General features: G+C 41.2%; 1 protein-coding gene across 1 annotated transcript in view; it reads right to left on the bottom strand.

The window, feature by feature from the left end:
* Positions 1-13,074, bottom strand: part of STK26 (serine/threonine kinase 26) — a 31,986-nt gene extending 18,912 nt beyond the window's left edge. Inside the window, exon 1 of the mRNA XM_059824371.1 lies at positions 13,014-13,074. Within this exon, the coding sequence (XP_059680354.1) occupies positions 13,014-13,055 (42 nt within the window). The 5' untranslated portion in view covers positions 13,056-13,074. The remainder of the gene's footprint in view (positions 1-13,013) is intronic.
* Between the last annotated feature and the right edge of the window lie 594 nt (positions 13,075-13,668).

A 13,668-nucleotide genomic window follows, 5' to 3' on the forward strand; every position in this document is an offset into this window, starting at 1 on the left:
TTAACTTCCAACAACACCAAACCCAGTTCAGTGGGAGTGCTGGAGTATAGGGAGAGATCAGGCATGGCTGGACTTCCCGACACCGCAGAACTCCATGTACATCCCTGGGAGGGAGCGGTAGAACAGAGGGACATCAGAGGAGAACAAACTGTGCGGGACTACTAGAGGAGAGATTCACATCTTTCTATTCTGAGAAAATCCTCTCACAGCAAGCAAAGTAAGCTTTACAGCTTCTGTTATTCACCAAGGTTGACAAGGGACTGTAGGGCACTCCAGGATAAGGGCAAATATTTCTCACCAACTATGGCTAATATTGAGATAATGTCCTTTGGAAAGGCTTCAAACTCAGAACACTACGTAACTTAATACATGGTCTTAGAACAACGACTGCATTTTGAAACAGATTTGCTTTTACCTTTTTTGATTTCCTTGTCTTTCAGACTAATGTTCCTGAGGAATGTTCTTCTATAACTAATAAAAAAACCTCAAACCCCCAAACTTTAAAAGACTACTTTTTAAACAAAAGTAAATTTATATAATGCAGTAATATCTATCCTCCTTCTCCTGGCATAGAAAAGGATGGAGACATCTTTTATATAAATAGAAGTGTGTACGTGCGTATACACACCCCCAATATATATCAATAATTTTTTGCAGCACAGCTGCCAGCTAAGTTTCTAATATGGTAGAAATTAAGATTTCTAATGCTATTAACATTCCTGAGGAAAACAACCCTGTTCCTTCACAGGTCTTTCACTGAATGGGAAAAAGGTTTAGAAGCTTTGAAAGTTGCCTGCATGAATAATTGTGGTTGTTTTTTTTAAATAAATATTGGTTTCTATGGGGAGTCATGTCTGTTGGGCTGCAGATGGTAACAATACAATAGACAGTATATGGACTCCATCATCACCTCTCCAAAGTTAACACCTGTAAGTGGACAAATCAGGAAGAGAATCTGTTTCTCTTCCCCTCCCTAAGCTAGTTTCTACAGACAAAAGCAGCAACAAGTATGACAAGCACAGGCACATTTGCACGCCAACTTCAATCTCACCAGCCTGAGCAACAGGACCAGCATGAGCATGGCAATACAAGCCCTCTGCATAGCTTAGGGAAGTCCACCATTTCGCCAGTCCAGCACAACTATACAGCCTGCGCTAGTGTTCAGTAAAATCTCTCCTCCTCTCTTATCCAACCATGTGCCATTACTGTATGTGTTTATACGCATATGTATGTACACTTACAGTCACAGGATCATAGCATAAATCAGCCTGGAAGGGACCTCAGGAGGTCATCTAGTCCAACAACCTGCTCAGAAGGCCCAAATAAAAAACACTATAGCATAACTTCTGCCAGCATACCTGCAGTAGTTGCATTAAGTATTCTGCCAATATGGCTTATATTAGTATTTTCTTTTTACTCTGATAAACACAGCTATGCAGCAATGTCCTGGCTGCATTCTGCAACAAGACTGACTGGCTGACTCACCTTCCTACCTCTGACCCTTTCACGTACCTGTTCTCCAAATTTTGCTTTCTTCCTTTGAAACAAAGTTAAAGCACACTGAATATCTAACTTCCAAGACTATACAGATATCTAATGAGATACACCAAATTAGAAGAAACAATATCTATGTTAGACTCCTTCAGGATCTGCCAGTGCAGGACAGCTCTTTTATAGAAACAGGTCTTCTAAGAAGGTTCATAAATGAATTTCATCAAAGGGTATGGAGTACAACTGGATAAAAAACCAAAGCTTCAAAGAGTCTTGGACAGAGACTGAGCTAACGCCTCGTATCTAACAAAATCAAAACCAGGATCCTCCAGGTCTCCCAAAGCAAATAATTTAACGTACTCTTGTGAGATTTCTTCCAAGGAGTCTGTCAATGTGAGAACATATATCCTGTTGTCTTAATAATATTTCTAAAACCTGACCCAGAAATGCTGTTATAATATCTGGATTTTCAAGCATCTCCCAGGCTTTTTTTGGAACAGAAGTTCCCTTAAAATTGTAGCAGCACTACAGAACAGCTCACCTACATTGGGAGACATTAGTCCAATACACATTAGATAAAGATGCAATAATTAGCTCAAAAAGTTTTATAAAAGGTTGGTAAGAGAAGACCAGACTGTCTACTGTTATGTTTTTCAAGTATTCACTACTATGGCACCCTAACATGTACTGGTATCTCTGGAAGCCATCAGAATTACCTGTGTGTTTAAAAGACTGTCATTTCAAGCACTTGCTCACTAAAATAATAAAAAAAAACCAACCAAAACTTATCTTCATAGCCAGGGAGAAGTCAAAGGTAAGCTATAAGGAAAAGAGCTATCTTACAGAAAGGTTGAGGAAAAGGAGGAGGATATGTTAATGGCAAAAGATTTAAAACCAAACCAAAAACAACCCACCACCAAAAAAACACCCCAGTAATTAATTTGTTGTGCAGCCTCACAGTTACATTAGCATTAAATTGCTAATTTAATTTAGCAATTTAGGATCAGGAAAGTATGCCAACTTTGTTGCTGAAGCCAGCATGCACTGCACCATTTCTCTTAAGTCCCACTGTCTGCACTGTCTGAATTATGGCTAACAATAAAATTAAATAGCAATTATGAAGCCTAATTTATTATCTGTAAAATCTCCAAGATACCTTTTATTGTCTTAAGAATGAATACCTGAAATACGAGTAAAAAAGACACTTGAAAGTCAATAAAAAAACAAAACAGATTAAAATTTAAGACATTTCATCTATTCTCAGCATTTATCTGACTCTTACAAAATACTGCATCTGGGCTGAACACATTGAAATCATAGGTAAGCAGTTCATTCATAGACATTTATCTATTCCCTAAAGTATCTAAGTCTTTCTTCTGTTCAGACCCCCCAAAAAAATTGAAGTTAAGAGGGAGTAAGATTGGTAAACCTAATAGGCTGCGGAACTTAATGTCTTAATCAACAGATACATTCTTCTTAGTTGAACTTCTTTCCATACACTATCTGCATGTAGTTTCAAGTATTATATATAGATATATATACACCATGCATATTCTATTATATAACAATATATATTCACATACGTTATATATATTTCCATATTTTACCTGCATAAGGAACATTTTACTTCTTTACAATAAAGCCACCACAAGTACTGATCGATTTTAATTCCTGAAGCTCCTCCCCAACTCCCCCCGCCCATTTTCTTTTAAAATCCTTTTACAATTAAAGTTACTCACACAAACAGTGCCATAGGCATGTGTGTGTATACATAAAAATTTAAATAGTTTGAAGTTAATGAAGGCACAGGTGCAGATCCATTATTACTTATAAAGAATCAGAAAAAAATGAACCTGCAGACATTCAAAACAAGGGTGGAACCTGTAGACATCTTTTTTCTCCATCTTGTACACACACTCTTCCTTCTCAGTGACTTTCGCATGTAACTAAACTCTGATGCTACCCCGCAGTCCTGTTTCAAGACTCAAATATGAGGATAGCAGATACTTCATTATATTTACTGGAACTGTATGATATACAGTGAAGAAAAAATTATTTTAACAAAACAATTTGGTTTTATAAAGTATCAAACTTTTACATTATCAAGCTTTTCCACACAGTAGGCAGCAAAAACTAGATCTGAGCTTTGCTGTCCTTAAATGAGACCTGACCTCCGTTACATCCTTTATGAAACATCTCCCTTATCTGACAAGGCCAAGACTCATTACCATTTTTAGTGAGAACCTGGAGAACTTCAATATAAAACAAAAGCAAAAATAAGCAAGAAAAAAACCCACGTGGCTTTGTTTTCATCAAGTCAGCCATGAGGCTAGCTGCTTGAAAATTCGTATGACTATCAAAACTTTAAAATCAGCATTCAATCCCACCCATTCTCAGATTTTTAAGGAAAGAATTACCTTCATCTTCAAACCATCTCTGACCTGTGATAGATGCAAGCTGTCAATTGCATGTTGTGCTGAAAATGGAAACCACTGAACTCACTTCCTCTATTCTTAGCCATTCTTTCACTTTGGTAACACAACATGAAGAAGCTTAAGAAACAGCAAAAATAAACAAAAAGCAAGAATACCAACACATATTAGCTCTTTGACCCAGGCAATTAAAATAATTTACACCAAGTATTTATGAAGAGTTTTCTGCATTGAGTAGAGGAAACACAAAGAGAAAGTTCTCATGTCAGTGAGCTTCTCTGTAACTGAAGATCCTTACATTTCAAGTTCCACTTAGCTTCCATTCTATTTATCAATACCTTTTAACCACCTAGTATCTTTAAGAAAAATCCTCAAAGCACTGCACACAGCTGCATATCCTTCAGTCTGCTTATATCGCTGAGGAACATGGCCTACCAAAAGAGTCAGAGGAATTAAGGAGCGAGGGGGGCACAAATTATGTGACTAGGTCTTTACTATGATTTGAAGAAGACGTAAGTGACTGAACGCTCTATAGCTAGGAAGGATGGACATCCTTAGATGGAGACAGAAGTCAGTTCAAGAAATCAACAGGTTCTGGTATCCCCAAGTGTTCAAACTCCATTCTGCATTTATTAGAGTTCAACAAGCTGATCTTTCAAAACAAACTTGATCTCCTTTGTTGAACAGTGCAGGACAAGCGACTGTTGAATGGGTAATTAACCCACCTCAATGAACTAACTACCTGTATACCTGAACTAGAAGTCAAAAGACAGAGGACTACTGTAATTTCTCATTGCTGAAGAACATTTGTAACCTCTCCATTTTATGAACTGCTTTGAAAAACCTAATCTGCAGAGAGATTACAAAAGCCCCGTCTAATAGGAATATGGAAAAACAACCATTTATGGGCTGCAGCCTGCTTTCAGCGGTATGCCTTCCCTTTCAGCAAGCAGGCTGCTTATCAGTACACAAACAATTTTTTTTTCTTAATTTTTGCCACACCCATTTAAAGGAACAACTATGTCAAAACTCTATCAGCAATAAACTGCATCATTACAGCATTTGGACTATTTTCCTAATACTTAGAGTTCAGTATCTACAGCTAAATGGCAACTGCTAGATAAATTTTACAGGCCTCCTCACCACTCTATCTTAGAAGCCATTTTAGCATTTTTTCTGTGCAAGTTAGAACCTGATACACAGATTTTCCTCCTGTAAACAAAATTAAACTCGTACTATAATCCAGATAGAACAAAACTAACAACAAAATCCAACTTTTTAACTTGCCAGTTCATAAACTAGAAAGCAGCACCAAGACCTCAAGTTTAACACACACGTAAGTATCTTTGTTAAATCTCCCTACCAAGATAGTCATTACTTATTTTCAGGCTAAACAAAATTAAAGCAAGGCAGAAAAACACTGGTTGAGAAAGGATGGCTCCAAAACACAATGTGGGTTAAAGAGCAGGCCACAAATTTATTTACCACAGATAACTCTGCAGGCATAATCACTGCCTGCAATGAACCCCAAGTGGGAACCCACGGTTACAGGGTATCACACCATTCCTTTAGTTTTGGTAGGGACCATTTTGAGAAAGGAAGGCAAACACACACCAGTCTACTAGAATCCTAGATTTCTGTCTTCTTCCCAAGGCTAGAGGACCACAAGCTTGAAAGCTGTACTCTCCTCTTGAATACTGGACCTTGATCATATCAACCATACTAGATCTGAAGCTACAAGAAGCACGCAATAAAAAACCAGAAATACAACTCCAAAATGAGCTACAAAGGAAGCGAGAAACCTACCCTGCCAGAACCAACCTGCCCATTTCAGGAAACTCCTTTTTCAATTACTTTGCAGCTCATTCATAGCATGGCAAAGCATCTCATTACATAAAAGGCGAGGGGAAGGGGGAGGGGAGGAAGAGAAACACCCTGAAAAAAAATTCAGATTCTTCTTGCCAACTAGGCTGGAATAAAGCTGTGCAGGAATGTAAAAATGTTCTTGCTATGACCAGTTGCCAGATGACACCTTCCTAGGTGAGAGAGCAACAGCAAGATCATTCTTGTTTCCCTCATAATTCTCTGTAAGTTTTTAATTGGCTTACATCAATAGAAATTCAATCTTTTTCATTCGGTGTTTTACATTTAGGCACTTTACAACACTCACGGTCATTTCAAGCTGTACAGTGTTTTTATTATTCTGCATTCAGCTCCCAACACAGAAGCCTGCATTGAAATACAACTTGACATCTAGCGAAGCATAGACACCCTCTGATCCCCCTCAGTCAACATTATTCAAATATTCAGAACATACAACAGTACCCCGTTGAAAGGAAAGCCTGCAAAAGATCAGGGAGCAGGGGGAAACAGAAAAAAAACCCACATTCTTCAGGACTGAACAGATGGTTCTCGAGTTCCGGTTCATGAAAACAGTGAAGCCACCCTGTGCTCTTAGGCTCTCTCTTCCACAGCTCAAGTGTGAAACCTGCAGATAACTAACATTTCTCATTCCTTGTTCTCCTTCATCAATGCAGACAGAATTCATGCAGATCCAAGATAGATCACACCACAAAGCTTATCCAGATACGCTGCCTCAATCAAGACCATTCAAATACAGACTTTGGCAAGACAAACTTGGCTTCACACTTCTAAGAGTCAACTACATAGCTCTTCAAAGCTTTCTTCATAAAGAAAGATCTAAGCTGAAGCCATGCTCTTTCCCAAGCTATGGACCTAATCAATATAGCCTATCTCTGCAAGACCACATGCATAAGATATGAGGAAGAATGAGACAGGTGAGCTACTGTTACCTCGTCAGTCCCTTTATTAATAGTTTCTCTGACTGAGTTCTTTTTGCCAGATTTATTTGGCTAGCAATCCGTCTGGCAGAACAGATTTCAGTGAATATCACTACATGGGCACCCTTCCCACTAGATTTAAGTCTCTCCTTCAGAGCTAAGGAGCGTGCTCAGTGATCCTCATCAGCAGAACAGACTTGTTCTAGAAGAACTGATAGAAGTTAAATTTAAAGAGCAAATGACAGTTCTTTAAATAGAGTAAAAACTGATGAGGCAGTATTAGGAAGGAATTTGATTTTTGATTATTTTAAGTTGGAACGAAATAACAGGATTTGGAACAGTGTTTCCTGACATGATAGATAGCTCACCAACTCTTTGTTTCTGCAATGACAACATACATGTAGCCACTAATTACAGCATGTCAGAAAAATATTTGTTACAGAAGAATTTCAAACCCAACTTTGCACTGTTCATCCCTAACCCCATCCCCCCAAAACCCATCCCTGAACTCTTCAAGTATCTTGTCAATTATTAAACTCAGTCCCTAAGAATAAATGAAAGACAAAACAATAGTATCTTATCACTTTCCAGAGTTGGTGACTCTTTCTTAAATCTGAAGGTAATCACCAGAGAACAAACAAATAGTACTTTTACTAACAGGTTTAAAATTCATCCTTTCACTTTCAGAGACGACTGAGAACAGTGAAAATTGAGGATAATACGCTAGCCTATCTTTACTAACATGTTTCATAGGTCTCGTATGACAAATACTGCTGCAGAGGCACATTCAGTCATGTATACTCTTTATGGTGTGCCACAAAGTCACTATATGTAAAGAAACAATCCTCCCCTCAAAATGAGCATCTAAAGAAATTTTTTTTCAATTTCTTAACAACAAATTACAATATATCACTGAGCTACTACTTGATATACGTTCTCCTTTTTTGAGGAAAAGGAGAAAAGAAAAAGAAAACTTTCATCAGGACCTGTAAAGCATGACAATAAGACACCAGACTTCAAAAACAGCCACTGTGAATCTTTTCAATGTTAAATTCAAAAGAAAAAAAAAAATACTACAGAATAAATTAACAATTATATATTTTTAAAAGTTAAAAGTCTGGTTTCCAATGTAATGTTTTCACCTTTTGGGGGAAATTATCCTCTGCCCAAAACTGAGAGTGTATGGTGGTACAGAACAGCAGAGAGATTAAGGTGAGACAAGTTGAGTTGGTTTTATGTGGTCCCTGCAGCTTCAGCAGATTTGCCTCTGAATTCCAGGTCAGTGCACTTAACGCGTGTATAAAACTGTAAAATCTGCACAAAAAATACTAGTAAAAGACTGCTGTGGATTTTTTCTTCTAAGCCTGATAAAAGCATCTGCTGAATTCCAGCTGATTATATAACTACACAGCTCCCATGTACCAAACACTTCCCAGAGCTCGCTCTATCCTCCTCCTTTGATAACAGTACGACAGTACAAGTATGACTGAGCCCTACTTTTCTTTGTCATCAGAGTAACTTATCACAATGCACAAGATGGAAGAACCAAGTTCAGCTAATAAAGCCTGAGCTGAGTTGGCAGACTACTATTAGGTATGATACAGTTTGTACATCAAGCACGACCAGGAAAGGAACAACTGCAGTGTTGAATTCCACAAATATTTTAATGCATATCTGCTTCAAGTAGCAAAGAGGCATGTTCTCCACAGGTCTTAAAATACAGTCTGTCTGCACTGTGGCTCAAAGCACAAATCAAGGAACTGAAATTGGACAAGGTATTCATCACTAAAACACTGGAGTCCATCCTAGCTTAATCTAAGAAATCCCTGTTTTCTAGGCACTGTGGAAGTCTCCTGGCATCCTACAAGTGCTAGACTTTGCAGTTTCCTTTAAGTCAGTCATGTCTCTAAATAACAAAAGTTTAAAGCCTTTTCAAACTCACTGTAGAAGCATCTGGATACAGCTCAGTTCCTAGGAGAGGAATAAATTAACAGATCCTTGAACGGATCTTTCTTCAGAGGTTTAAGTTCCTCTAATGCCCACCCTCTAAACACTTAAGCATTTGACAGTAACAGACTGCTTGCTCTTAACACAAGTCGTATTCTTGTAACTACAATGCATAAGGTTTACTAGAAATCTGAAACGCTTCCAGGCTAGCTTTAGGCACCACACAAAGAGCCCATTTCTACAGGTGCACTAATTTAAGAGAAAATGTATTTTTTCTTGGTCTATGAAAAAGATTAGTTCCAAAATTAAATGCTACCTCTCCTTTCATTCTTCTATATGCATCCAATAACTAGATGTTAAGTGATCTGCCTCTGAGCATCCTGCAGGGAGAGACTCTCCAGCTGCCAGGCTCAGGTTGTTCAGCGAGCAGCGCCCTACAGCCACTCTGGTAACTGGCAGCACAGAGAGCAAAGCTCACCTTTACATCGAAGTTTGTATTTAATCAAGCAATCCTTCAGTTGTGAATCAGAGTACACCGGCTGACAGGTCACATGCTTCTGGCTGCTCTGCTTTTAGAGGAAGTTAGGCTCTTTATTGCAAGATAGTTTGAATGCCAATAAAAACAGATGGAGATCAGGTCTAAACAACCTTTCTGGCTGTACTCAAGACTACTGCCATACAGGATCAGGAGATATCAACAAAGCTATGAGAAAGGAAACAGAAAGTGTTTAGATGAGTAGGATAGCAGAGATAAGAGAAATAAAGCCCCAAATCAGGTTCCAAAGACATGCATACTGACAAGAAGAAACACAAATGAGAAGAATCAACATTTCCATCAGTTAATGAATGAATATTTCACAGACTTAAAATTTTGCACAACATAGGAAAAGGGCAAGTTTGTTTATAAAAACTCTACCAGCTACAAAAGCAATTTATTACTTGAGTGATGTTCCATTGCTGAAGTTTACAGACTAGTTTGGAAATTTAGGGTGTTGACAGAGAGCACTGTCCACCTTAGAAAGGTTCATTGTTGCTCATTTGTAAGCTTAGAAATAAGAGAGGCTGGAAAGTGTTAAGGCTTGGAGTACTGTATGAGATGCTGCCAATAACATAAGGTCATCAGAAATGCATCATTCTGAAATGACTGACATACTTTAAACTTCCTGATCACTTGAAATGAATGTAACATTCTGAACTATAGATCCTGCCTGCTGGGCAAAAGAAAAGCAGTAGTGTAGGACTACTAATAAGGGGTCCAACACCTTCATTCCAGCTCCGTTTTCAGTACAGGCCCTGGGTTGGTAAAAGAGACAGGTAGGCCCTAAAATCTCTCTTGCAAGCCATATCCAGAAATGCTCTGTATGAGTTCAACTGGATTCTCTGAAGATAGTGCCAGTGGACAAGTTTCTTGCTGTGAGATCTCAATCAAGCATTCCAGACTAAGAACTAGTCTGAATTATTTCTATCCCATTAGAAAAAGGAATAAATTTACAGTGACATTACTGAATAAAAACTCCAACCTGACATTCAAACTCATTGCAAACTATGCTTCATGTAAGCAGGACACCTTAACTGTGCTCATGTAGCAACATCAACCTTTCATTTTTCTTTCTAGTCTTGGATTCTGCATAAAGTGCCATAATTTGGTGTATCATGCTCAACTTCAGAGCACTTATTTTATATATTCATTGAGTACTTTGATTTTATTGAATAGGTTTAGAAGTTTGGCAGCTGGGTAAGTTAACATCATACAGTTGGATCAAATGGAGCCTTTCCAAAGGAGTGAGGAAAATGAACATGTTTAGAAGTTGTTTGCACAGGCAAGAATTGTTAGGTATAAAATTTGGTTTTGTTAGGGACACAAGACAGGTTAAACAGAACGCAACCACTACATAAACAAATGGTTCTGTAACTACTCATAAGCGCAAGAGATAATACTACCTCTGGGTCTTCCATTGTTGTCAAGGTACTTCAAGTCAGACTTAAGAGCTCACAAAAATAACTCTTGGTGACTTTCTGTAATTTTCCGTGTTTGGATTTTGTTTAAAGGGAAACTGAATCTTCGTAAGATGAAAGATCTTAAAACAGTCAAAAAAGCTTCTGTTATACTTTGGTGACAAACTGTCAAAGTCTTCTTTTTGGAGTATGGGAATTATATAATACATTATTTCTGGACTTTTGTTGATACTTTTTGTATAATGAAATGGGAGGGAAAAATATAAGATTACAGTAAAACTGAAAGCTTCAAACCTGTAACACATACTCTGGCAAATTCAGTTTCCAACTGTTATATTCAATAAAATGCTCCCCTCAATGCAGACTACAAGCCAAGGGGTTTGACATTACAGGCACTTTCCCACAGTGATAGTAACGTAACTATTAGACCTTCTTCCATCACAGAAGAACCTGTTTATTCCTTCTTCAGTTGATCACCATGCATTTACTCTAACACTGAGCAGAAGCAGGGGCATTTTTATCATCACTTGGACAATCCTGATGGAATAGTTCAGATGTGTTAAAAAAAAACAAAAAACAAAAGACGCAACCCTTATACCTCAGATTACCACACTCTTCTAGAACAGCTGTTTGGGGTTTTTTGATTAAAAAAACTGTATTATGACTCTTCTAAAAGAAGAGTGAGCAGAATAATTTTGCACGAAATTCTACTTCTTTGTATTCTAACACTTTCAGGACTTGTGTAATAGTCTTCACGAAGGGAAAAATATATTTTAGTTCTATGCAGCTGTACATGTCTAACAGTTTAAAAAAATGCTTTAGACCTACAAATAAATGTTAAGGGATCTGGGTTAAACTAACAACAATACTAGTGGAACTAACTATGGTATTACATAAAGTTTATTGGTTTAACAATGGAAAACAGGACCTTAAATAATTTCAAGGTCCTTTCGTGATGACAGGGCAGCTATTGAAAAATAGGACAGCAATACACTAAGTAGATATAAAGAGAAGAAACTGACAAACTTGGATTTTGAAATAGATGCCTCCCAAATACAAAAACACTAAAAAAAGACAGAAGCAGCTCAGACTAAAGCCTCTAAATCCTTTATCACAACATTTCTTTAGGATGTACCAATACAACAGTAACCCTCACATATTAATGGAACAAGGAGGCTGAGAAAATGTGGTTTATGTCCTCTTATATCAACAAAAAGTCAGTGGATGACCAAAATCTAACTGATTTCAGAAAGCCTGCAAATTATTAGAAATCAGGAAGGTAAACCAAACATTGGTATTGTAACTGCCTAAATTAATATATAAATGTTGTTTATACATAAATTTTACGCTTTCTAGAAGTGATGAAGATACCTGACCAAGAGAAATTTTAACTTTCTGTTCTGAAAGCTTTTGAACTCTTTACTGTACATCTCACACACACAGAGATGTAGTATAAAGGCTTCTGTGTTATCTGAACTGAAAAAAACCTCCAATATTGTACAGCATGACTATCCCAGAAGTTAAGAGAAAGCCCCAAAACACTGACTGGGCTGCCGCTGTCTGACAAGCAAAAATCAACACTGAAATGAGTCTGGTCCTCAGCTCCTTTACGTCTGATAAAGATCTCTGACCAAACTTGTATTAGACTGTCCAGCAGACTAAGAATGAAGAGTCAGAGGTATTCCACAAACATAAAGAAACCACACCAGGTCTCATTCCCAGCTGAAAAGAGGTGTAAGTTTCTGACAGATGACGGCTTCCACAGCAAGCTGGCCGCTGTGCCGTATCACCACTGGACCTCGCGTTTACCACCTTCCCATTAATCGCAAGGTCCTCAGAGAAGCTGCGCTACAGGCCCAGCGCCAAGCGCATGCTGGTGGGGAAGTCCTGCAAGGAGGTACGCTTGCCAGAAAGCCTGATATGTCATTTACAGCACACCCACACACCCTGCGATTAACTTCATTTCGCCTTTAATCAGTTTTAGAAGCTCTTACGCGCTCCTGGATGCAGCGCGGCCAACCCCGAAACAAAGGGGGGAGGGAGGGGAAACCCTTCGCCTCCGAGGGGCTGGCTGCAGGTACGCGGCCCCCCCGGGCCACGCTGAGGGAGCGGGGCCCCTCCAGGGCCTCCCGTTACCTCAGAGCACCCCCTCCCTCGCTCGACGAGGGCTCCAGCCCGCGCTCCTCCCTAGGCCGAGCGAGGCCTTTCCGCGGTCCCTCCGCAGCCAGGCCGCGCCGCCCGCCCCGCTTCGCCCACCCGCGGTCCCCCGGACCCGTCGCCCCAGCGGCGGCCTCCGCCCGGTGGGGCCGCAAGCGCCGCTTCCGGAGCCGGGGCCGAGGCCGGGCCCGTCGCCTCCATTTTGGGGCCGGCGCAGCGCGGAGCTCACCTGCATGCCGGGCACTTGCACCGCCACGGGCGAGTGGGCCATGGCGGGCTGCGGCGGCCGAGCGCCGCCCGCTGCTCCCCTCTCTCGGCCTCCCTGCTCCTGGGCGGCGGCGGCGGGGCCTGGAAGGACAAAGCGGCGGGGAAGCGGCTTTAGCGCGGGCCGCGCTCCCTCCTTCCCTCCCCGCGGCCCGCCCTGCCCGGCAGCCCCCGCCCGCCGCCGTCTCACCTCGCGGCCGCGGGGCTGGGGCCGAGCTGCGCGACGCGGGCGGGAAGGGGGTCCCTAGCGCCGTCCTCCCATGCCCGCCGGGCTCCTAGCAGCGGCCCTGCCGGCTGGCGCCGCTCGCCCTGCCCATGCCTCCCTCCCCGGTCCCGGCGCGGGGGCGGCTGCTCGGGGCCCCCCGGAGAGGCGCGCGGGGTGGCGGCTCTCGGCACGGCCGGGGCTGGGCTCAGAGCGCCATGTCGGCCTCCGGCAGGAGGTGGCGGCTGCTGTGCGGCGGCGGCTTCTTCCGTCTCAGCGCTGTCTTCGCGGGGCGGAGCCGCCGCCGCCGCACGGGCCCCGGCGTCAGCTGCCCCCGCCTCCTCGGCCGCCTGGGGCCGCCCGCGCCGGGCGGGCAGGGACCCGGGAACGGAGGGAGGGGCGGCGGCACCTCAGCTGC

The sequence above is a fragment of the Gavia stellata genome, chromosome 14, assembly GCF_030936135.1.
Source record: "Gavia stellata isolate bGavSte3 chromosome 14, bGavSte3.hap2, whole genome shotgun sequence".
Taxonomy (NCBI): Eukaryota; Metazoa; Chordata; class Aves; order Gaviiformes; family Gaviidae; genus Gavia; species Gavia stellata.